The sequence below is a fragment of the Schistocerca americana genome, chromosome 8, assembly GCF_021461395.2.
Source record: "Schistocerca americana isolate TAMUIC-IGC-003095 chromosome 8, iqSchAmer2.1, whole genome shotgun sequence".
In the NCBI taxonomy this organism is placed as follows: Eukaryota; Metazoa; Arthropoda; class Insecta; order Orthoptera; family Acrididae; genus Schistocerca; species Schistocerca americana.
The window spans coordinates 373,643,530-373,669,879 of record NC_060126.1 but is presented as its reverse complement, the minus strand read 5'-3'; the positions used below and the strand labels follow the sequence as shown (position 1 = coordinate 373,669,879).

Genomic DNA, 26,350 nt, shown 5'->3' with positions numbered 1-26,350 from the left:
GGGTACTTATTGTACCACTATCTGATCCCCCCTTCCCTGTTCCATTCACGAATTGTGCGTGGGAAGAACGACTGCTTGTAAGTCTCCGTATTTGCTCTAATTTCTCGGATCTTTTCGTTGTGATCATTACGCGAGATATATGTGGGCGGTAGTAATATGTTGCCCATCTCTTCCCGGAATGTGCTCTCTCGTAATTTCGATAATAAACCTCTCCGTATTGCGTAACGCCTTTCTTGAAGTGTCCGCCACTGGAGCTTGTTCAGCATCTCCGTAACGCTCTCGCGCTGACTAAATGTCCCCATGACGAATCGCGCTGCTTTTCGCTGGATCATGTCTATCTCTTCTATTAATCCAACCTGGTAAGGGTCCCATACTGATGAGCAATACTCAAGAATCGGACGAACAAGCGTTTTGTAAGCTACTTCTTTCGTCGATGAGTCACATTTTGTTTTACGGGATTCCAGTCTGTATCTGTCCCCCGTTTCTTCTGGGCCAAAAGCTTTCCTCGTAAGCCTTCGTTTATCTTTCAGGGTGTTTTAGATATCGCCATTTCTTTTGTGAATTAAAGTTTTGCTCACGTACTGAGTTTCAGATCTGATGTATACTCTATGTGATCCGTGTGTATGCTTATATCGATTCAAGCTGCTCATTGAACTTCTCTGGTTCATGTTAGTTAGTGAGGGCTTTCTTCGTTTCCTACAGGGGAGCAGCCTTGCAGCTCTTTAAGGCGCACACTTGCACATGCGACCGTCTGCTGTATGTTGTCTCGCTGGCTGTTCCTCATGTTAACAGGGGTCGCTCGATGAACACGGAGCTCGATCGCCGTGTTGTGGTTGGCGATCGTTCATCGTGAAGAGCGTACCTACGCCGTTTGAAGAACCGCTGCTTCCCTCTATCTTCGTGAAAGTTGGGTCTCCTTAGTCAGCACAGTTCGCATTTCTGCTGCCATAATTTCTTATTTCTCCCAGGTGTCACATTGAAATAAATCGCTCGAATCTTTCTTGCGTGTGATTGTCGTATGCGGTTCCCAAAAACCCCTGTGCCTTTACTAATCCCTCGCCGGCCGAAGTGGCCGTGCGGTTAAAGGCGCTGCAGTCTGGAACCGCAAGACCGCTACGGTCGCAGGTTCGAATCCTGCCTCGGGCATGGATGTTTGTGATGTCCTTAGGTTAGTCAGGTTTAACTAGATCTAAGTTCTAGGGGACTAATGACCTCAGCAGTTGAGTCCCATAGTGCTCAGAGCCATTTGAACCATTTGAACTAATCCCTCGTCACTGGAATTTGGTTTGGGTTCTCACCTGTGGCTTTAAATAGCTTTCACTAGTGACCGTTATTTTGGTTTGTGTTTCTAATATGGACCACCTTCCCCGGTAAACGAAACACGCCCTCGTCATTTTTAAGACAGCTGTAAAAGAGCTCTTATTTTGCTCAGTTCCAGTTGCATCATTACCTGTCTAAGTGTAAATTTTGATTCTTTAAATTTGTATGTGTATCTGAATGTCTATGTGTTGAAACTGTTACAAAACATTCGTCTCCAAAACATTCTGTTACAAAACATTCGTCCGTTAACTTTAAAGCACTCGTGGGTCTCTTGCCTTATGTTTACTCTGCCTCGTCTGAAATCTGTAAGGTATTTCCTAGAGTCTGAGTTGAAGTGAGCTAGTGTGTGATGCCTGGTCTGTGCTGTGCTGTACTTTGGCGCCGATCGCTGTGGCCGAGCGGTTCTAGGCGCTTCAGTCCGGAACCGCGCTGGTGCTACGGTCGCAGCTTCGAATCCTGCCTCGGGCATGGATGTGTGTGATGTCCATAGGTTCGTTAGGTTCAAGTAGTTCTAAGTCTAGGGGACTGATGACCTCAGATTATAAGTCCCATAGTGCTTAGAGCCATTTGAACCATCTACTTTGGCTAAAGCATTCATTTTCAGCTCCTTGTAATTCTGTTTCAAAACTTTTAAATAATGTATCTGTTGTCAGCTCCTTTTGGAATTATCATGTTAAGCATTTAATTCCTTACTGATTAGAGAAGTGAAAGGATTGCTCGAATTAAATGTTCCGGCATTTTAAAATTTTCCTGAAATGCTTTTCAATTGGTGGTTGTTACAAAATATTATTGCGAATAGTGTTTTGAATGTCTCTGGGGCAAGCTCTTAATTGTTGTGACATTTGAGCTGTGCTAAAAACTGAAATTATAAGGAAGATATAAAATGTTTGTTTGGTGCAAGCAACGCTGTAGAACTACCAGATTCAGGCTTCCTATCCTTCCACTTTGTGTGTGTAGACATCCACTTATTATGTAGGTGTCACGAATTCTGCTGTACACTGTTTTGAGTATCCGAAACCGAAATTTCTGTACTACCTTTTGTAGCCCCATTAGTTCTCTGGTCTCATTGGCATACTTATAGCCCCTAACCCTTTTGAATCCACGTAATTTGTGTTTAACTTAGATATTTTAAGTAAGAAATTTTAATTTTATCTGAAAGTAGTTCGTCGTTGTGATGAATCAATTGAAATTCAGACGTGAAACTGTTTTTCATTGGGTCTAGCAAAGCTATAAGTTGTTTGGCGATATACTACGTTTGGCTTGAAACAACACTTCTGTGAAAAACTTGCTACTTGTCGACAGTACGTTACACGTTCTTCAGAAAGTTTGTGCTGACGCCCAAACCTCCAGATATCAGACACTCAGATAGGTACCAAACGTTGTACGTCGATAGAGTATCAACCAAATCACCGATTTAGTTCATACTATGTGTTGTTGTCCAGCAGAACGGGTGTAAACGGGAATTAAAAGTAACACCACAACTACGGAGCACAAGAAAACCATAACTGTGAGCAGTTAACACCTATAGCTTCCGTGGGGAAGTTGGAAGAGCCTTAGATCGTCCTGAGTTCAAATACGATTGATGACAAGATTTTACTGTATTATGCGCGATAGTGTTATATGAGTCTATTAATACTTCCGCACGTGCGAAGCAGTTGTTCCTTTATTCTACTGTTACGTCTGTTTATGTTTAGTCTACGAAATTACAAATGTACTAGTTCCTTCATTACGAGTCGCGCCTGTTCTGTCGCACATGTCCGACAGAAAACCACACCTATCTATACAGATGTACTCTACAGATTTGCTACTTTCAACTAACGAAGCGAAATATGAAGATAGTAATTGTTCCCGAAAGAACAGGTACCATTGATGACCGTGCAGTTTCTCTATAATAAATGATAATTAACCAAAACACTCAGCTACCGACAGGTGTTGTTGATATACCTCAGTGGGGACTGCTGAAAATGTGTGAGTCGACCGGGACTCGAACCCGGGGTCTCCTGCTTACACGGCAGACGCTCTATCCATCTGAGCCACCGAGGACACAGATGAACAGGGTGGCTGCAGGGACTCGAACCCGGGATCTCCTGCATACATGGCAGACGCTGTATCCATCTGAACCACCAGGGACACAGATCAATAGCGCGACTGCACGCTTTTTGCTACTTTCAACTAACGAAGCGAAATATGAAGATAGTAATTGTTCCCGAAAGAACAGGTACCATTGATGACCGTGCAGTTTCTCTATAATAAATGATAATTAACCAAAACACTCAGCTACCGACAGGTGTTGTTGATATACCTCAGTGGGGACTGCTGAAAATGTGTGAGTCGACCGGGACTCGAACCCGGGGTCTCCTGCTTACACGGCAGACGCTCTATCCATCTGAGCCACCGAGGACACAGATGAACAGGGTGGCTGCAGGGACTCGAACCCGGGATCTCCTGCACACATGGCAGACGCTGTATCCATCTGAACCACCAGGGACACAGATCAATAGCGCGACTGCACGCTTTCCGTGAGACCCACATTCCCAACTGCCCACAATCTACATTCGTAATGTTCCTAATAGATAGATTGAGGTATATCAACAAGACCTGTCGGCAGCTGAGGGTTTCGATTAATTATCATTTATTCTAGAGAAGCTGCACGGTCATCAATGGTATCTGTTCTTTCGGGAACAGTTACTATCTTCTTATATAGTTAAAGGCTACCCGGCCATTGACCTTCATCTGTACGAATGCGCACAGATTGCCCGAACTCTTACGGGAATCGTCACCTTAGTTGGCGCGAGTAATGAGTGGATGAGAAAATATCTATTAGGAACATTACGAATGTAGATTGTGGACAGTTGGGAATGTGGGTCTCACGGGAAGCGTGCAAGGGATAAGTCCCTGCAGTCGCGCTATTCATCTGTGTCCTCGGTGGCTCAGATAGCTAGAGCGTCTGCCATGTAAGCAGGAGATCCCGGGTTCGAGTCCCAGTCGGGACACACATTTTCAGCTGTCCCCATTGAGGTATATCAACAACACCTGCCGGCAGCTGAGGATTTCGATTAATTCTCATTTAACGAAGCGAAAGCAGACTGGAAAAAGGTCATTGCTACAAACTCCGAGAAGTCCTTTTACATGTCCGGAAAATGTTCTCCCATATAACAGTTTCACGCGTAAAGAAAGTCGACTTTGGGATTTGAACACAGAACCTCTGGTACGATGACTTCTTGTACTAACCACCCACACGAAGTCATCGTACCAGAGGTTCTGTTCCACACGAAACCTACAACACAATCATTCACAGACACGCTTTTCCCGTATGCTTAGTTCTGATGTTACTTTTAATTACCGTTTCAGCATGTTCTATTGGACGACAGCACAAAGCACGAACTAAACCGGTGTTTTGGTTGACAATCTATCGGCATACAGCGTTTGGTATCGATCTGAGTGTCTGACATCTGGAGGTTTCGCTGTTAGTACCGCCATTGTTCTTAAATCGTTGTGCAAATTTAATTAATCGAAACACAGCTCTGGTGACTGTTTAGGAGAAAGCTCTTCCTCTAAAGTAATGACTTACCTCCACAGAGCGCTGTATAACGCATGCCTCGACAGCAGCGTACCTGGTTGACGAGAGCGACGTGGCCAGAAAAGAGCAAATGGCCGGCGGGAGTCCTGCGTCGCAGTCACTTGGAAAGCTGTGTCTCCCCGTTGCGGCAGCCTACGCTGAAGCCCTCGTCTTTAGAAAAGAAGTGCTTTTCTGAAAAACAGGGCCTCAACGTCTGGCTCAGATGTGGTGTAGCTATTCTCCGCTTTGCAAGGTAGCCATTTACAGTCTGGGCTACTGTGCGTGACCGGCATACTGCGCTCGTAATGGCTTTTGCATGATCCGGAGGGCACTGGCAACTATAAATGTGCGACTAATGTTGGGAACTGAACCAGTTATGTCACGAATGGCGAAACAGAGTCAGTCTTCTGCTTAAGTTTTCGATTCGTCAAAGCTATCCTATATATTAGACGATTAACCTTACAGAAACCTTATAAGCAGTACGACAGTTGATGACTTCGTACAGTGGTGGTTCGCTTTTCGTAGATATCGGATGATGACCACAAAATATTCTCTTCCTCTCCACAGTTTACATACGTCACCATGCAAACGCAATTTTTTCAGTGGAACCCGAGATCTGCGTAATAGCTCGAAACTAGTAATTATTTGCCAAAAAAAAAAAAAAAAATGCAATCTAAGATGGTGAGACAAGGAGAACTTGCACTGTTTCATTTCGATCCCTGTACCTATCACACATCATTATGTCAACGTTCATTACAACTACGACATACGTGGCAGGCCAGTCGACAACACAGTTTTGTAGGGCAAGCCACTAACCAGTGGTTCGTGGTGCCACGAAGGTCCCCGCCAGGGAAACTTCACGTTCCTGGTTCCCATCAGACTCTGAGCGAACATTTTGACTGTACGGAACGGTGAAATCGTGTAGCAGGAGATAACAGTGATACTATTCAATGACATTTCGAGCGAACTGCCGGTTGCCAGTAACTCGCTGTCACAAGTTTTCGACGCAGAGTCTTGTGGCCCTTTTCACGTTTGTAGCGACGAAAATATACTGAACTTTCTTATCTTAAGGCTCCGCTGGAGCAAGCGTTCCGTAACTAAATGTTACTGCGCATGCGTTGCTTGGATGTTCGTTCTTCTGCAGAAACTCTGTGCGCTGCTCCGAACTCAAGAGGAGGAGGCGGGGGAATGAGAGATCCGTGTTTAACGTCCCTTCGACAACGAAGTCGTTAGAGTCGGAGCACAAGATCGGATTGGGGAATGATGGCGAAGGAAATCGGCCATCCACTTTCCAAGGAAGTATCCCGGCATTTTCCTTAAACGATTTAGTGAAGTCACGGAGAACCTAAATCAGGATGACCGGACGCGAGTTTGAACCGTCTTCCTCCCAAATGCATGCCCGAACTTCCCATCCCCGTGGTGAAAGTTCGTCTCGTCGCTATTAGATCGAACGTCTTTAGACGGTAAAATTACAGAATGGCAATGGCGCTGACTTCACAGGGCACAAAGCTTTTATATTACAGGATTCCGCACAGTATTTAACTGAAAACCTCCGCCACTATTTAAAAGGGCCTCAGACAACCGTATTTCCATTGATTCACCGATAATAAAGTATGACCCGCCATTTTTGTTTCATTGTATATCATCATATGACCATCAGAAATACGATTTTCGTTGATATTGGGTTGCTGAGTTGGAGGTGGTGACTAAGCCGCTGGTGCTCCACGATGCACTCCTCAACAGTGAGAATGGTTTCCCCTATTATGATTTCCCAAACTCATATGGAATTTTATGAGAACCCGCCTTCTGCAGGCCTAAGTGTTCTTCGACCTATCCCAGAAGCGCCGAGATTTGTGACGAACGACTAAAGATCACTTTTACCTTACGTTTTTATTTTAGTCTGTCCGTTTACATGGAAAGTTTACCTATGATTTAGCAGAAATGTTTCTGCGAAAATATACGAAGTACTCAGAAAACTATGCGAGAAAATATCGTGGCTGGAAGTTACTGGCTTCCGACCGTCTGAAATTTCGAAGAACACCCTATACCCCGTGAAAGTTTTAAATTACTCAACAGTTATCTCGCTTTATAAATTCGTAAAAAAACAGTCTAGGACACGCTTTTAATTTTACTGTAAGTACATGTTTCGGCTGAATTAGATCATCGTCAATTCTCAAGCCGAAACCTGTGTTACGGTTAACTGAAAAACTTGATTTAGATTGCTGAGTATCTTTTGGGTTGTATGTTCGTGGTCTACGTCACATTTTCGTTTCTTACGTATCGTCCTGAACCATGTTAGGCACTTTCAAAAGTGCTGCTGGTTCCGCTGAATCTTGCCGACTGACGTTGCGGATGGCCCAGTGTGGCATAAGCACTGTCGAACAGGGTCATGATAGAAATTTACACGTGATCGACAGAGATAATCCTTGTCCGAGATAAAACTTCATTATCGACCTCTCGTCTGCCAAAGATAAAACCTGAGTCTGTCAAAAATAAAACTTATTTATAGAGTCTGTAGAGCTACTGTCCATACACCATTACGTTTCATGAATTTCTCTATTCTGTCGTCATTGTAGATATCATTTTGATTTCAGAAAACTTTACTTCATGACTTTTTAACTGAAGTGCATAACCTGCTATGACTGGTTTTTCTACTTCTCCTTGTGGGCAAAGACTTTTGTTTCCTTCAGACGTATAGTAACGTTCCTCTTTGTAGCTGCAGTCGAGACAGTTATGCTACATGCTGACACAGTAGGGAGGAGGAGGAGGAGGAGATTAGTGTTTAACGTCCCGTCGACAACGAGGTCATTAGAGACGGAGCGCAAGCTCGGGTGAGGGAAGGAAATCGGCCGTGCCCTTTCAAAGGAACCATCCCGGCATTTGCCTGAATCGATTTAGGGAAATCACGGAAAACCTAAATCAGGATTGCTGGAGACTGAATTGAACCGTCGTCCTCCCGAATGCGAGTCCAGTGTGCTAACCACAGCGCCACCTCGCTCGGTAAAGGGTCTTAATAGTGGAACAGACATATACAGGGTGTTACAAAGAGGTACGGCCAAACTTTCAGGAAACATTCCTCACACACAAATAAAGAAAAGATGTTATGTGAACATGTGTCCGGAAATGCTTAATTTCCATGTTATAGTTCATTTTAGTTTCGTCAGTATGTACTGTACTCGCGACTGGGGAAGACCTAGAACGACGAGGATACCTGCAATGGACGAGGCAATTCTTCGTGCAGTTGACGACAACCCTAATGTCAGCGTCAGAGAAGTTGCTGTACAAGGTAACGTTGACCACGTCACTGTATGGAGAGTGCTACGGGAGAACCAGTTGTTTCCGTACCATGTACAGCGTGTGCAGGCCCTATCAGCAACCGATTGGCCTCCACGGCTACACTTCTGCGAATGGTTCATCCAACAATGTGTCAATCCTCATTTCAGTGCAAATGTTCTCTTTACGGATGAGGCTTCATTCCAACGTGATCAAATTGTAAATTTTCACAATCAACATGTGTGGGCTGACGAGAATCCGCACGAAATTGTGCAATTACGTCATCAACACAGATTTTCTGTGAACGTTTGGGCAGGCATTGTTGGTGATGTCTTGATTGGACCCCATGTTCTTCCACCTACGCTCAATGGAGCACATTATCATGATTTCATACGGGATACTCTACCTGTGCTGCTAGAACATGTGCCTTTACAAGTACGACACAACATGTGGTTCATGCACGATGGAGCTCCTGCACATTTCAGTCGAAGTGGTCGTACGCTTGTCAACAACAGATTCGGTGACCGATGGATTGGTAGAGGCGGACCAATTCCATGGCCTCCACGCTCTCCTGACCTCAACCCTCTTGACTTTCATTTATGGGGGCATTTGAAAGCTCTTGTCTATTAAACTCCGGTACCAAATGTAGAGACTCTTCGTGCTCGTATTGTGGACGGCTGTGACACAATACGCCATTCTCCAGGGCTGCATCGGTGCATCAGGGATTCCATGCGAGGTAGGGTGGATGCATGTATCCTCGCTAACGGAGGACATTTTGAACATTTCCTGTAACAAAGTGTTTGAAGTCACGCTGATACGTTCTGTTGCTGTGTGTTTCCATTCCATAATCAATGTGATTTGAAGAGAAGTAATAGAATGAGCTCTAACATGGAAAGTAAGCGTTTCCGGACACATGTCAACATAACATATTTTCTTTCTTTGTGTGTGAGGAATGTTTCCTGAAAGTTTGGCCGTACCTTTTTGTAACACCCTGTAGAGGGACAGACAGGCAGACAGACAACGTGATCTTTAACCAAACGAGGTACTGTCAGGCACCCCTTATTTGCAGATAAGAGCGCATTTAATTTTATTTCCAGTTTTGCTGTTTCATACACATGAAGCGAATGTTTCAGCCCTGCAGTACGTACTGAGTAAGGAGATAGCGGTAGATTTCCATGCTGGCTAGCAGAGGCGCTTGGCGATCTGGCACTTTTCAAGCCAGTAGGACGAGGTATCGGTGCATAAATCGCTCGTTACGCCAGCCCAGCAAGGAGATACATAGGGAAAGTACAATCATTCCAGAGCGAACCAAGTATTTGTTATTAATAAATATTTGCTAACAAAAGTTAGCTTCTGGCACTCAGACATTAGAAATCGTCAATGGATTATAAATACTGTATTTCAGCAACTTTATAATGCCAGGAAACTTTGATATTAATAAATAAATCAATAACTTTGGCATAACCGAAGATGTACGAACTATACCGACTGTACGCGCAAGTTACAGATTGTGTGCCATAGTCTGCAGTCGTCGATAGGATGCCTTTCGATCTAGTCATGCGGCAGACCACGCTCTCGTACTGTTAACAGTTAGCTTATAAACAATGTGAACGAGTTCACTTTACGGTGCTTCCTAAATAAACGCACCACAATGGCGTCCTGTGTAAAAATTATCTGCTCAAAAAAACTTCGTGTCTGTTCTTTACGTAAACCATAGGCAGTAATATTACACATTCAGAAACCGACGGAGCTGCTACGGCTCTGCAAACAAACACAAAACCACGAGAGCATCTCCACATAACAGATAGCAAGAATTTTTAGGCGGCGACACACTAAGTCAATTCAACGACGAACTGGCTTAATTATTGCAAAACTCGGGTGGGAAAGCGTGGCCAGTGATGCAGTATGTCCCTTGTACTACCATCTATCGACTTTCCGGCTACAGTGAAACATCTCTGGAGGTGTAGTAAGAGTGGGCGGCTCTTGCAGTACGGAATCTTAAGCATAAAAGTTTTAAATGTTTACGTGAAGTAAAGCCAGCAATGAGTAAAAGCCATTTACGTCTCAACGGAAAGAGAAGACTGAAACTGTTAGGCAAAAGAGAGTCTCCCGACGTGGACGTTTCCACCACATCGTGCAGTAAAGTCGCTTCGACGACGGTGGAAAGTGGGAACAGTGCGCAACGTGTGCCGCTCACGTGCAGTAGCCCTGCCACAGTGCATCAGACGGGACATTACGACGTGCTGGCACTTACCTGTGGTAGGGTGCGAGGTGAACAGACGTGCATGCCTCCGATCTCGATGACGTTGGGCGCCAGCGGGCGCGGGAAGTGCAGACTGGGATGGCTGTTGAGGAAGAGCAGCGAGGTGTTCCTCTCGATGTCCAGTACGCTCGGCAGCGCGGGGCCGGCCACGTGTCTGCGCACCAGGGCGTCCTGCCGGGGCGCGTAGTACAGCCGGCGGACGAGCCGCGCGTACGTCGCGAAGGCGGCGTTGTGAAGCCGCTGCCAGAAGGGCATGCGGTCCGTGTAGGACAGGAAGGGCTCGGCGACGTAGGACAGCGGGTACGGGCTGCCCATCATGTCGCTCATCCACACGGTGCCCACCAGCGTCGAGATGGCGATGACGGGAGCCCGGAACTTGTGCGCCAGCGCCGTCAGGCAGTCGTTGAAGAACGTCTCGATGATGATGACGTCGAACTCGCGGTCGGATTCGAAGAGCTGCTGTACGTTTGCCTGTTGTAGGAAAACTTCGCACGACGAGATTCCGTAGTTGAACAGTCTCAGGAGCCAAACGAAATCGCTCCTCTGGCCTAGGCTGAATAGGTCACTGGTGCCTAGAAGAGAAGTGAGTAGGTACCATATTAAAAAACTAGAAACCCGCCTCGATTGCGTAAAAAAGCACCTAGTGTTAACCTAGGTTTCGGTGTAGATAACTACACCTTCTTCAAAAAAATAAAACCCACAAGTACCTAAGAAGACCTTTGTCAATGATTAAACGAACACAATAGCTATACATTTACAAACGAATAAAAGGGAAAACACAAACAGTACATGCGTACAAAGTCTAAACCACTACTTAATGGTGTAACCTCCACCTCACACCGGCCTATGTTCGATGGGCCATGACCCGCCATAAACTATGGTTAACCTAGGTTAACAATAGGTGCTTTTTACGCAATCGAGGCGGGTTTCTAGTTTTTTAATTTGTTAACAAACGATTGCCGACGCGCTGTGATGTTGAAGGTTCTTGAGTAGGTACCACATTCAGTTTCTGTCAACTCAGTATATGAATGGGGTATACAGCCAATCCCAAGTTCAATAAAGCTTTTCTCATGGCCAGTTTGTACTGGGTGTAATCATATTTGGTAGGGAAAACTAAACGAAATTTGTGACTGGATAGATGGTTCTTTGCCAGGACGCAGCGTGTTATCCTGAATGAAACGTTATCGACAGACGTACCGGTAACATCTGGTGTGACACTGGGAAGCGTGTTGGTAACTTCGCTGTTCATATTGTACGTTAATGACCTTGAAGACAATATTATTAGTAACCTAAGACTTTTCACAAAATACACAGTTATCTATAACGAAGCACGGACTGAAAAAAGGTGCACAGATATTCGGTCAGATCTTGATATTAAGGTGGCGCATAGCAAGGCAGCTTGTTTTATATGTTCAAAAAAGGAAATTTGTATATTCCACAAAATTAAAAAAAACTAAGTATATCGATGATATGTTACCAGTGAGTCACTCATACAAATACCTGCGTATTTCTTGAATGAAATTTCGGCCATTTGACTGTAAGTTAGTACTCACTTATTTCATATAATCATGACTTCACCCCCTGCGGGTCCAGGGGTTAAAATAGGCCTGTCGTAAGAGGCGACTAAAAGGAGTCTCACACTTTTCGGCCCTTGAGTTCACATCCATTTCTATTGTTTGACTTGCCACTTTCAAAATTCCACAGAAGTGCGGGCCATATGTGGAAGAACGCCTCCCGTGGTGCACGAGTTATCCACAGTGCCCTTAGATTCGATCTCTCGAATCTCTGGTCATGGCTTTGCACCTCCACCTGTGATTCAACTATTTGGGCGAGGACACTTTCTCGGGTATGTCATCTTCTTCCGTTGCCTCTTGTCCTCTTTCGCCCCCATGATAATATTGAATTTTTCTGCGTCCAATATCCAGTACGGTAGCCAGTCCGTTGTGGTATGGCCGTCAGGTACCCATTTGGTGGTAACCCCCTAACAACACTGGGATCGCACTGCTGATGCCTGAACTCTAAAACTCCTCACGTATGCCAAGGATTCCTGTCTCCTAGGCCATCAGGACTCCCGGCAACGGCCACCATGCGTTTGCTGTAGCTGGGTGGCGCACGTGGGGAGAGTCCCTGATCGGAGTGGGTGGCATCAGGGCGGATGACGAGCAATGAAGCGGACTAAGCCATCTCTTGCTGACCGTACAGCACCAGCAGTCTCTAAGAAGGGCAAGATCGAGTACAATGCCGACAGGTACGACCGTAAATCGTTTTCATACCTCGCTACATAATTGGAGGAATGTAGGGCAACAGGACGAACAGATAGGAACTCCTTTCTACCTACAAAGCCTCAATTTTTCTTTGTGCACCTTGAGGATAGGTTTAGAGAAGTAACAGCGCTGTCCAAGATGCGACAGCATGCCCAGCCCAATCCCGAGCGTTATTCGCCTATGACAAGCAGGGTGATTTTCCTGTTTCCGTCACTCCCCATAAAAGCCTCAACATCGTCCAGGGGATTATTTTCCATCCCGACCTCCTCTTTCAATCTGTCGACGAACTCCGCGCCAATTTATAACGGCGGGGTGTTCATTTCATCTGGCGTGTTTACAGGGGAGCCAAAGACAACAGGGTTGCCACCAGTGCCTTCATCTTAGCCTCTGAGGGTGATTCACTGCCCGAAAAGGTCAAGGTGATGATTTACCACTGTGACGTTAAACCATACGTCCCTCCCCCTATGCGGTGCTTTAAGTGCTGGAAGTTCGGGCACATGTCTTTCCGCTGCACTTCTAGCACCACATGCCGAGACTGCAGACGTCCACTCCACCCAGATACTCCATGTATGCCACATCCCATTTGCATCAACTGTGGAGAGCACCACTCCCCCTGCTCGCCAGACTGCCCAGTACTCCAAAAGGAGCGGAAAATCATGGAGTACAAGACCCTGTACTGATTGACTTAACAGAGGCTAAATGTAGATTTCAAAGATTACACCCCATTCAGTTGACGACATACGCTGCAGCTACGTCACCATCGCCGTCCCAAGTGCCAGTGATACCTCGCTCTGTGCCATTAACAGTGAGTCCTCTGGGTCACTAGAATATATCCGCCCCCTTGGTGGTAGGGGTCAAATCTTCCTTCGTTGCTCCCAAAGCACCTGCTTCGGGAGCAAGGCCCCAAAACGCAGGGGACATCGTTCCCCTCCCCCTGCCAGAGAAGCAACAGCCTCCTCCAGGTCCTCTCATGTGGAAGGGGGCCCTTGCGGTCCTCTCTCCCAACGTCTCCACTAACGCCACGGCGGACACTCGCCAGTGTCTCAAGGAGCCGAAAGCTGCTGGACGAATAGTTCACAGTCTTTCTCCACGCCAGAAGCTGCTTTGGAGAAATATTCCCAGGAAACCTCTACAGAGAAGTAACAGAGCAAGCAAACTAAGAAGAAGTCTGCTAACAAACAGGACCCTCTGGTGGCCCCAACATCGCTACTCTGTATAAGCTCAGCATCTGAGGATGCAGTGGATTTCTTAGCGTCCCCTGCGGACCTGGATCTCACTGATGCCTCATCAACAAAAGAAATGGCTACAAATACTCAATCGGTGCCAGCAGGTGACCCTGGGGCATAACCTGCCTCCTTTCGCGCTTCATGCCTTCCCAGCCTCACGATAACGTCATCCTCCAGTGGAATTGTGGCGGTTTTTTCCACCACCTGTTTGAGCTATGGCAACTTTTAAGCTTTACACCTGCTTTCTGCAATGCCCTTCAAAAAACCTGGTTCCCAGAAATGCAGACCCCTGCCCTCCACAGCTATAGGGGATATTACAAGAACTGTAGTGACTATAATAGAGTGTCAGGTGGAGTATGTGTCTATGTCCTGAACTTAGTATGCAGTGAACCTGTGCCCCTTCAAATTCCTCTTGAAGCTGTGGCTGTCAGAATAAGGATGACGCAGGAAATAACTGTCTGCAACATATATCTTTCTCCAGATGGTGCAGTACCCCTGGACGTATTGTCTGCACTGACTGATCCACTCCCTAAACCTCCCCTACTTTTGGGAGATTTTAACACTCATAGCCCCTTGTGGGGTGGCACCGTGCTTACTGGCCGAGGCAGAGATGTTGAAAATTTACTGTCACAACTCGACCTCTGCCTCTTAAATACGGGTGCCTCCACACATTTCAGTGTGGTACATGGCACATATTCGGCCATTGATCTCTCGGTTTGCAGCCCTGGCCTTCTCCCATCTATCCACTGTAGAGCACATGACGACCTGTGTGGTAGTGACCACTTCCCCATCTTCTTGTCACTGTCCCGGCGTCAGGCACATGGGCGCCTGCCCAGATGAGCTTCAAACAAGGCAGGCTGGGAAGCTTTCACCTCCGCAGTTACCGTTGCATTTCCCCCATGGTAACATTAATGTGGTGGTTTCTGCGGCGAAAAAAGCGATCCCTCATTGTTTAGGGTGCACTTCAGCGAAATACAATCCCTTGGTGGTCACCGGAAGTCGCCGAGCAATTAAGGAGCGTCGGCGAGTTCTACAGCGGCATAAGCGGTACCTTTCATTGGAGTACCTCACAGCCTTTAAACGGCTCCGTGCCCGCGTTCGGCAGCTTATCAAAAGACGGAAGCAGTAGTGTTAGGAGAGATACGTCTCGAACACTGGGTGCCATACGTCACGTTGCCAAGTCTGGGCAAAGATAAAACTACTTTTTGGGTACCAGACCCCAACATATGTTCCCAGTATTAACATAAATGACGTGTTATCTATCGACGCAAACGCGTTTGCGGAGCACTTTGCTGAGCACTATGCTCGCGCCTCTGCGTCGGAGACTTACTCCCCAGCCTTTCGCACTCACAAACGGCGGATGGAACGGAAAGTCCTCTCGTTCACTACACGCCACAGTGAACCCTATAACTCCCCATTTACAGAGTGGGAGCTCCTCAGAGTCCTTGCACATTGCCCCGACACAGCCCCTGGGCCAGATCGGATCCACAGTCAGATGATTAAACATCTCTCGTCTGACTACAAGCCACATTTCCTCGTGATATTCAACTTGATCTGGTGCGATGGCGTCTTTCCATCACACTGGCTGGAGAGCACCATCGTACCACTGCTCAAACATGGCAAAACCCGCTTGATGTGGATAGCTATCGGCCCACCAGCCTCACCAACGTTCTTTGTAAGCTGCTGGAACGTATGGTGTGTCGGCGTTTGGGCTGGGTTGGGTCCTGGAGTCGCGTGGCCCACTGGCTCCGTGCCAGGGTGGTTTCCGCCTGAGTCGCTCAACCACTGATATCTTGTGTCTCTTGAGTCTGTCATGCGAACTGCCTTTTCCAGACGCCAACACCCTCTTGCCGTCTCTTTTGATTTACGCGAAGCGTATGACACCACCTAGTGACATCATATCTTTGCCACATTATACGAGTGGGGTCTCCGACGCCCACTCCCGATTTTTATCCAGAATCTCCTGTCGCTTCGAACTTTCCGTGCCCTAGTTGGTTCCTCCCATATCCAGGAGAATGGGGTCCTGCAGGGCCCTGTATTGAGTGTATCTCTATTTTTAGTGGCCATTCACAATCTAGCAGCAGCTGAAAGTCCATCTGTCTCACCCACTCTGTATGTAGACGACTTCTGCATTTCGTACTGCTGAGCGGCGCCTACAGGGCGCAGTCATGAACCCACGGCTTCCAGTCTTCGGCCGGAAAATCGTGTGTTACGCACTTCTGTCGGTGTCGTACCGTTCATCCGGAACCATAACTTTACCTTACTGACGATCCGCTCACTGTAGTGGAGACATATTGATTTTTAGGACTTGTTTTCGACGACGCCCGATTTACTTCCCCAACTTCGTCAGCTTAAGCGGAAGTGCTGGCAGTACCTCAATGCCCTCCACTGCCTGAGCAGCACCAACAGGGGCGCAGATCGTTCTACGCTGCTGCAGCTCGACAGAACCTTTGTTCAATCCCGCCATGACTATGGGAGTCTAGTTTATGGTTCGGCGGTGCCCTCAGCTTTGCGTTTACTCCATCCAGTGCACCACTGTGGCGTTCGATTAGGAACGGTAGTTTTTAGGACGAGTCCGTTGACCAGCGTCCTGGAGGAGGCTGGTGTCCCTCTATTGCACGTCAGACGTGCACGTTCGTAGTGCTCCTGCGCATCCGAATTACCTTTTCCCACAAACGGTGGTTCAGCTCCCGCATCGGCGGCCCAGGCCAGGCCTTACAATTGCAGTTCGCGTCCGATCCCTTGTATCTGAACTGGAGTCCTTGCCTTTAGCACCCATACTCGAGGTCCATTCGCGTACACCTCCACACTAGGCCGCGGCTACCTTCCACATGGCCCAAAGGACTCAGTTCACCCCGTGGCTCTCTGCTGTCACTTCCTCTCGATTCTCGACATGTACCGAGGCCATGAAGTGGTTTACACCGACATCGGCTCGATGGCTGATGGTCGCGTCGGCTTCACGTATGTCCATTGAGGACACATTGAACAGCTCGGCTTCGCGTATGTCCATGAAGGACATATTGAACAGCATTACTTGCCCGATGGCTGCAGTGTTTTCACTGCAGAGCTGATGGCTATATCTCGTGCTCTTGAGCACATCCGTTCATATCCTGGGGAGTCGTTTCTTCTGTGTACTGATTCCTTGAGCAGTCTACGAGCTATCGACCAGTGCTACCCTCGTCATCCTTTCGTAGCGACCATCCAGGAGTTCATCTATGCCCTGGAACGGTCCGGTGGTTCAGTTTGTTTGTGTGGACCTCAGGACATGTCGGCATCTCAAGCAACGAACTTGCAGACAGGCTGGTCAAACAGGCTACACGGAAACCACTTATGGAGATCGGCAATCCAATAACTGACCTGCGTTCGTTTTTACGCAGCTAGGTTTTTCGGCTTTGGGAGACGGAATGGCATAGTCTCAGTATGTACCACAAACTGCGTGCTATTAAGAAGACTACGAATGTGTGGCAGTCCTCCATGGCCGGCCGTTGTGGCCGTGCGGTTCTAGGCGCTAGTCTGGAACGGCGCGACCGCTACGGTCGCAGGTTCGAATCCTGCCTCGGGCATGGATGTGTGTGATGTCCTTAGATTAGTTAGGTTTAAGTAGTTGTAAGTGCTAGGGGACTGATGACCTCAGAAGCTAAGTCCCATAGTCCTCAGAGCCATTTGAACCAAGTCCTCCATGCGGGTCTCTCGCGGGGACTCTGTGGCTCTCTTCCGGCTCTGCATTGGCCACTCTTGGGCGAACTTCGAAATCATTCTCGTCACAGCTGCATTTGTCACTGATTCTCTCTGTCATTACAGCTCCTTTTATACACGATTGTCTTGCTCAGTCACTGACGTTCTGCTGTCCAACGCCATCTGTCGGATATTTTGTTAACCTATTTTTTTTTTTTTTTTTTTTTAATAAGACCCCATGTCTCCAGGCATGTGTGTCAGTTTTTACCTCTCTATCTACATTATTCCGTGGTTTATTCAGTTTTCAAATTTATACTGACTTTTTGATCACACGGTATATATGTAAGGTGGCTAAGGTGGCTTAGTGGCTAACGTACCTGCCTAGTAAACAGGAGACCCAGGTTCAATTCCCAACCTTGTTAGAAAAAAGCGGTGAATGAAAATTTGTGCCAAGGCCGGTCATTAAACCTGGGTCTCCTGTTTACTAGGCAGGTACGATACGGCGAATGAAAATTTGTACTAAGGCCGGTCATTGAACCTGGGTATCCTGTTTACTAGGCAGGTACGTTAGCCACTAAAACAAAAATCTGTACCAAGGCCGGGAATTGAACCTGGGTCTCCTGCTTACGATATAGGTGCATCAGCCATTAATCCACCTTGGCACAGCGGTTCGCTCAACTGCTCGGATTACCACGGCACGCCTCCCTCCTCGATCCAAATTCTTATTGGCGCCTCAGTCTACTTTAAATTCATCTGTGTGAGACCTGTAAAATCTCTGGAATTATGTCACTTGGTTTATCACAAAAAAGTTACTTGCAGCTGTTTTGAAATTGAAATTTAGAAAGCTTTAAAATTCTTAATAAGTAGTAGTTTTGGTGAACCACATGTATGTCGGAGAACGTTGTGGTCTGGGTGTGTACTCACCACCGAGTAGGTGCATGGTGTCTGGGACGATGAGCTCCGTCCAGTTGTGTCGCGGCCTGCCAGTGGGGTAGGGCGTCAGCACGGTGAGCTGGTGGCCTCTGCCGTGCAGCGCCTCCAGGAGGCTGCGACAGACGATCCAGTGGCTGCGCATCGGCACCGGGAACACGGACAGCACGCGGGCGCTCTCCCGTTGCTGTGGCAGGCACGCCAGCGACGCGGCCACAACGAGCACCACGCTCAACAGCCCCATCTGTGTCTACGGAGGGAAAACACGGGAATAACGTTACTCTTGCATCATACCACTAACATATTTGTTTCCGTAGCCTGAAACAGCAGAACTATGGAACAGCAAACCTACTATCTCACGCTTTGTAAACTGCTGAGTGCCCATATCGCTGACATCGATTTGCAGAAGGATACTGTGTTCCACATTACGAAGCAGCTTGTAATAAACGAGCTATCGACACATAACCTGCACGGGTGCAGAAAATATCGTTCTTGTGAAAGGCAATTGACTCCGTATTCACACGAAGTAGTTAGTGCTATCGACAAGGGATCTGAAAGCGATCCCGTATTTCTACATTTCACCAAGTGGCTTCTAATAAAAATATCATTTCAGTCGTGAGAATCGATTGATTATGTCCTGGCAGGAATGTCACAGTTCAGAGTGATCGACACTAAGTTATGAGGTCAACCCGAACTGATATCCCGATTCTATCTGAGTAGCCCTCTTAGATTGTTTACACATGATGGTGTCGTTTAGCGTCTAGTAGAGTCATTAGAAGATCAAAATGAACTGCAAAATTATTTAGGCATGTTATCTGTATGGTGCTTATAGTGGTAATTCACCTTAAACAATTGAAAGTACGAGGTCCCCCAAATGAGTACTAAACAAATCTATTAAACTTCTCTTACAGGCGAATCCTACAGATTTAAAAGTTCTCGGTTATTGACATCCCAGTCACTCATACAGCACAACGGTACGTCGACGTTATTCTACTCCCCGTTTTGTTTCCCCTCACGGCAAGCCATCCTGGGCTTAAATTTCAGCAAGTCAGTGCCCGCCCGCACACAGTACGAGTTTCTATTGCTTGCCTTCGTGCTTGCCAAACCCTATCTTGGCCAGCGATGTCGCCGGATCTCTCCCCAATTGAGAACGTTTGGAGCATTATGGACAGTGTCTTCAATTCAGCTCGGGACTCTGACGATCTAACGCAGAAATTAGACAGAATTTCGCACTGTCAATCAATGGCAAGACGAATAACTGCTTGCATAATAGCCAGACGTGAACCAACGCTTTATTGATGTGTTACATTTGAGAATCTCTTTGTCTTAAATAAATCATACAATTATTCCGAAACTGTAATCATTTGTCTGTCTGTAGAGGTACATCACATCCACCGATTTCGGTCCATTCTAGTAATTCCTTCGTGGTACGTCGTTTTATTTTGTCCTTTTCTTTCTTTCCTTAGAGTGTATTTTGTCCAATTCTTGTTGAACTATCAGTTAAAATAATGCATGTCGAAAGATGTATCTTGGAAGAAAGAAAGACGATGTAGTTCTGTTGACACCTTAATGGATAAAATTAGAGAACCTGTATTCGAGAAGATCGTGCGTCGTACGTATATCGCTCGTAGGAGTCAAGAGAATAAACAACAGTTTGATTTTCCTCCTTGCTGTGACATTATTCTATCGCTTGCGCCTTCTCCCGCGGTTACGCAGGGTCGGCCATGGTTAATCGGATTGGGCATCTTAGGTTTAAGGGGTGGCCGGATGCCCTTCCTGCCGCCACCCCGTACCCCCGTGGACGGAATTAGTGTACCCCAACTGTCTGTGTCGAGTGTAAATCGTGAAAGAATGGGAATGTGCTTCAAATGTCTGCGACGTGTGTAACTGACGCGGAACGTGGGTACCAGCCCTGTATTCACCTATCGGGATGTGGAAAACTGCCTAAAACCACATCCAGGCTGGCCGGGGCCGGCGCGCCTACCCGAGTCCAGGAAGCAGCGCGTTAGCGCGCTCGGCTACCCTGGCGAGTTCCTCCTCGCTGTGACATATATGTCTGCAATCATAGTACAGCTAGAGTGGAAAACTCAATCGTCCTTTTATAAATTTTTAGCTGTGACACACAGTATTACAAACCTTATAATGAAATTACGAGAGATTAAGGGACGTTCGGGCCTAAAGTTTTGTTTTCCCTTGCTCACTATAATGGGATAGGAAAGAAAATCAGTAATATTAGTACAGTTAAACATCATCTTGCCCACCCCTGGCCATCTACCGTTCAGTGGCATGCGGAGATATACACTACTGTTTGTAGAAGTTACAATACGTAGGAGGAGTCACTCCAAAATCTAAGGATGAGCAGGTTCACAATTAAGTCACTGAGGCTGCAAGGGAATGGCCCCAACAGCGTCCTCTTTTGTGTACAGGACGGCGGGTATGGGCAGGCGGTGGGCGTTATGGAATAATAGTGTAATTTTTAGAGAAAGGCCATTTATTGGCTAAAGCATGAGGAAAAGGGGCTACATAGGCCTAGGGAGGTGAGGGTGAGCCAGAGCTTACAATTTGGCGAACATTGTTCGCGAAGCTACCGAAAGTGGTCGTCTGCCAAAACTAAGTCCACAGTGCCGCAGCACCGGGAGAAGCGGGAGATGATCAATGCTACAGGGCGCGCATCCGACTTGCGGGTGAGCAAGAATACAAGAGAGCGGGCCCGGTGACGGGCGGCCGGGTATGTTCGACGCACCACGCGGCTTCCTCCACCCTGATTGGTCAGGACCGAGCAAACCGTGCGGGCGGCATGGAACTTTCCAGAGCGTTGCCTGCTAAGCGACGCCTGGGACGGCGTTACCTCGTCAGCACACGAGAGAGGCGCGTGAACAAGGTGCCCTTTCTCGGTGCTGACTTCCTGTTACTAGATCGTGGGACGAAAGAATTTACAGGCAGCTAACGCTGCCGGCCGTGGCTTGGCCGCAATGGAAAAATTAAGTTACTGGTTGGAGGCTCATATAATAAAGTAAAATCTCCTATTGTCTGGCTCATCCTTTACATTCCTCCCCCTTCCGTGGGAGCGGAGAACGTACGTGAATTCGCTCAATGTAATTATTATTTGAATGTAAACAAATTTAGCTTGCAAAACAAAGTAAACATTACTTGATTAAGAATGGCCCTCACGGAAGACAGCAGGGGTCTTAACCTACGGGAGGATGTAGAGACTCTGAAGACCTCCTAGGGGTCGCAAAGGAACTTACACATGTCAACAATATTGTGTGTATACAATAATCATCATAAAACATCAAAACATCATAAAACATCAAAACATCATAAAACATCAAAACAAAATTAGAACAAAACCTAGCAGTGTGAATTAGATAAACATGTCAAGTGTTCTTGTTGTTAAGTTGAGGTAAAAATGTCTTTTTTTTTTTTTTGCTTTTGTTAGAATAAGTTGAAAATTTAAACACATCACCACTGATGAGTCACGGCGGGGGCGCCTGGGGCGAGGCGGTGTGGTGTGTTGTCCTCAGCGGGCAGCGCGCAGGCTGTCGGCGGGAAGGGGGCGTGGCCGTGGCCAGGTCCGTGCACTGGAACTCAGCGCAGGGGGAGTATGAGGGGAGATTCACACGTTTCAAAACACAGTTGAAAAGGGAGTTATTACTAAGGAAACACTTCACTACACTACGCTAGTTTTTCCACATTAACTGATATCTCAGTTTCACTCTTAAAACTAAGGGAGGGCACATGCCTGATAGGTTCTTGTTTTCTCTTTATTGTTGAGTTTAGTTTGTGGCTGTTTGCCATTCATTTAAGTGCCAACAGGCGAACGTAAGAAATTTGTCCTTTTTCATGTTTTAGCAAATCATCAATTGACGTTAGAATGTGATTATTTGATTTTTTAGGTAAAACTTGAACGTTAGCTGACAAGGGAATCATGAATGAGCTTTCAGGTATAAAAGCATAATTAAATGGGTGTGAATACTAAGTAAGCCGTAGTGGCATGAAAGGTTATTAGTGGTGTTCCAACAGGAACCGTTTGCTAAAGATCTGCGCGGAGGCTACGTCAGAGTGGCAGCTGACTGCAAGGCCGAATCTCGCGCTACGTCAGAGTCGCACGGCAGATAACTTCCAAGGGCAGCGCCGCGTCAGAGCTGCACGCGGCAGCTGAGAAGCGAAGCCGAGGCGGCTACGTGCAGGAAGCAAGCGTCAGGTGTAAGAGCGAGAGAGAACGATGAAGCTTACCGACGCTGTTCACTGCGCTGTCTGTATTTTACACTCTCTCCAAAGGGAAATAGATATGCGTAATCGATATGGTTTATTCACCGATGACAAACAAAATAGAAATGGGATTACGCGTGACATCATGTTAGATGCGTTGTTACAGCGGCTACTGTTTAAAATTACTTTATGACATAGTAAATTGGTTTATAAGTGACAGATACCTCACAACCCCGTAACATAGGTCCTATGAAATCCATTTTAGCCCAAACATAATTATTACATAAACATGGAAATATAAAAATGAGGTACACAAATATCATATTAAATTTACTGCATATTCCATATCACTAAACAAAGAAAGTTAAGTGCCTCTTAGGGCTGACCCTCTACGTGTAATAACGTTCACATTTTGATAAGAATTTTCTCGTCACTCAATATATTTGCTGCACGCCGTTAAGTGAGAGTGACGAAGAAAAGTGACACCAGTTTGGTGCAGGTGGGACATAGATTGTGTCGTAGGATGTCAACGCTGTTGCTAACGAAAGGAGAGAAACAAAACTCGACGATGTCCATAGTGGACACAGAGAGTATAAGGAATTGGATTAGAAAAGACTAATTTGAGCGTAATTTCTGAAGGACTTTCCCTTTATGAAGGTATAGTGCACGGCGCATCGTTGACACGACGTTATCGCCTACTTAACTGTGTAAATGACAATTCTGCGACTCCAAGATAGCTGCTACTTACTTCTTCCTAAAACACGACTTCTCTCACTTAAAACAAAACTTTACTGCGCGACAAAATTCACCGTCTTTATCCTCTCAACATCTTGCGACTAACTTCACTTTGCGACCAAATTCGCCGTCTTTTTCCTCTCAACATTTTGCGACTAACCTCGCCGTCTCTATAACTCCGTAGTGCTGGCCATATTGGGCCCAGCTGGTTGCTTAAAACTTCATCTATCCTTGGTTATATCGCAGTGTCCTGGGACACGTCATACAGTTAAATGCTACTACTTCAATAGTCGGTATTCCTTCGGAAAATACAATGGGAAAACAAAGAAGGCTCAAGGTTTTGAACAGAGATTTTCGCTTACTGGCGTTTAGCTGCGGGCTAGACGCAGTTAGCGTCTGATGTTGCCTGATCAGCTGTCGTCAGAGAGCACGGAACACTGTTCTCGTGAACTCTTCTTCGAGATGGGAGACCAAAGTCTGGGCCGAATAGTTTTGTGTCTGTTGAAAGTTGACAGATCAAAGTGGGTAGAACGGACTATGCCGCGAAACGGAAAAGTGAAGAAACGACACAGACAGCTAAGGGACCGCGCGGGTGCCAACCGCGTCACGTAAGGTACGTGCCCTTGCGGGTGGTGCATGTGGTATGTCCCTCCAGATAAACATTCAAACACAAATCAAAATAAAGCATGGTTACATCCTAAACTACTCTTCTAAAACAATTTATCACCTAAGACATCATTATTATCAACCAAATAATTGGCAGTACTCGGGAACTTACTCTAGCATGCTTGAAATCCTACAAAATTATTATCCTCATCAGTATAGTAACACAGCGACACATGGAAACACTAGGCTGATACAAATACTAAATTACTGGTGCTGGCAAAACTTTAGCAAAATTCTCTAAATAGTTAGTAATAAAACAGTCAAAATGAACAACAATAAGATAATACATGGACTTAAGTAATTGGACACAAGTAATTAGACATAAGTAATTGGACGTAATCAATTAGACACAAGTAATTTGACAGAAGTAATTGGCAACTCGTCATAGTGATATAAGCGGTGGCAAAACCGTAACAAAAGCAAAAGTTTAAAATATTATTTCCTTCAAACAAAACTTCCTTATCCTCCAGTTACATTTCGTAGCAAAATGAATGTAAGCATCCCCTAGTATTCCTTTAAGCTCTCGTTTGTATTTTCATTCCAACCGATCTTTGGTACTTCTACCCACAGGAAAACTGTCATTAAGCAATGGCAATGTTGTGTGTAATGCTGTGGAATAGTGTAGTGTCACGTTAATACTTCCTTTAGCAAGATTCTGATGAAAAATGATTTTATGTCTCCTTCAATGGACAGACCAATAATTATTAAACGTGTGATAAACCGTTTCCTGTGTTGATTTGTTTTTGCAAATATTTGTGATTATCAGTCACCCAGTCAATCGTTCCGGTGTGTATTTGTTGTTCTTTTTTGTTCATTCTCTCATTTACCTGCTTCCATATAATCAATATTGGCGGCTCGACGAAGCTGGTTGCATCTCGGAGATGTCGATATGACTGTCGGTGCTTTGGTTTTTAATAAAATTAGAGTTCATTTGTCATATAAAAAGTGTGTAGAGAGCAAAGTAAGTTCCTTACTATTGAAAATGTGCATAAAGTTATTCAAAGGGTTCGTTATATAATGGTTAAGAATATCTGTGTTGAGATTCAGTGCAGCTTGAGGTGCTAAGGTGCGACACGCGTCGCGCTCGTGAGATTGTAAGTTGCTGACAGCACAGCTGACAGTACGGCTGCGTCCGGTTTCACTGGCTCGGCTGCATAACTGGCGTTCACGCTGGGTCCGTCCTCTTACTACGCATGGAGTTTGTCTCTCGGTACAGTCACAAAATTTCCTTCCAGAGTTATCTTATGTTGTTCACGACAGTTATGCATGGAGGATGTTCTTTTCTAAGGGACTCTAATAACTTCAATCGTTAGAGGTCACAAAACTATCGGGTTACAACTATTTTACTTAAACACTCTGTTCTTCAAAATTTAGGTAAATGGCAAGTGTTAGACTTCTATATAAACTATATTTTGCAATGGCATTCCAAACCCAACTCCTTGGCTAACGCGTTCCCCACTCAGCGGTCGTTTACAGGACGGATATAGTGGCAAGTGCCGGCTTTCTTGACGCCATATAGATCCGTTTATTAACCGTGGTGGTGATACAACATAGCCGGAGATCGATCTGAAATTCCAACATTCACCAATCCTGATGGTTTAGACAATGCGTACCAGGAAAAGTTCTCTCTCACGATTTTTGTTCCATACTGAAAATTCAAATAGACAATACACATAGATTCCCGTCTTTAGATAAGACTAATAAAATCTGTAGGGCAATATTAAGCTGGTGATTTTATTTTTATAACTATCACTTTAGGTTTGCTGTTTAAACTACAACGTACGAATGTACAAAGATGTAGCTTGGCTGAGGCACGTGGCCTGCAGGGCGATGGTTGGGTGGTGAGGAGGGGCGAGGGGAGAGGTGCAGATGCTGCACGCACCATGGACAGAGACGGTGGGTGGGGAAGGGGGAACTGCAATGGCCGCTCTCTCGGCAGGCCGGTGGGTGGGGAGGGAAGGGGGCCGCGTCGCCAGCTGACAGGGAGGGGCGGGACTCGGCGCATGTGAACAGCTGTAGACCACAGTGGAGGTATTTACGCACTCCTTCCGTGGCATTTAATATACAGAAATACGTGGTACCAAAAAACTTACCTCGTTGTCTGTTCAACATCGCATCATGAAAACAATAAAATAGCACTTCAGGAAGACTCCTTTTACTTTAGAGTAGCCTATTTGTTGTTTAACTTGGACGTATTTATTCTTGTTACTATCGTTGTGTGATCATT

At 46.1% G+C, this 26,350-nt stretch overlaps 1 protein-coding gene across 1 annotated transcript in view; it reads right to left on the bottom strand.

The window, feature by feature from the left end:
- The window catches only part of LOC124545862 (UDP-glycosyltransferase UGT5-like), a 63,999-nt gene that overhangs the window by 16,042 nt on the left and 21,607 nt on the right, over positions 1-26,350 (bottom strand). Inside the window, exons 2-3 of the mRNA XM_047124821.1 lie at positions 18,505-18,760; positions 10,407-10,987 (exon numbers count right to left, since the gene is read on the bottom strand). Of these exons, the coding sequence (XP_046980777.1) occupies positions 10,407-10,987; positions 18,505-18,754 (831 nt within the window). The 5' untranslated portion in view covers positions 18,755-18,760. The remainder of the gene's footprint in view (positions 1-10,406; positions 10,988-18,504; positions 18,761-26,350) is intronic.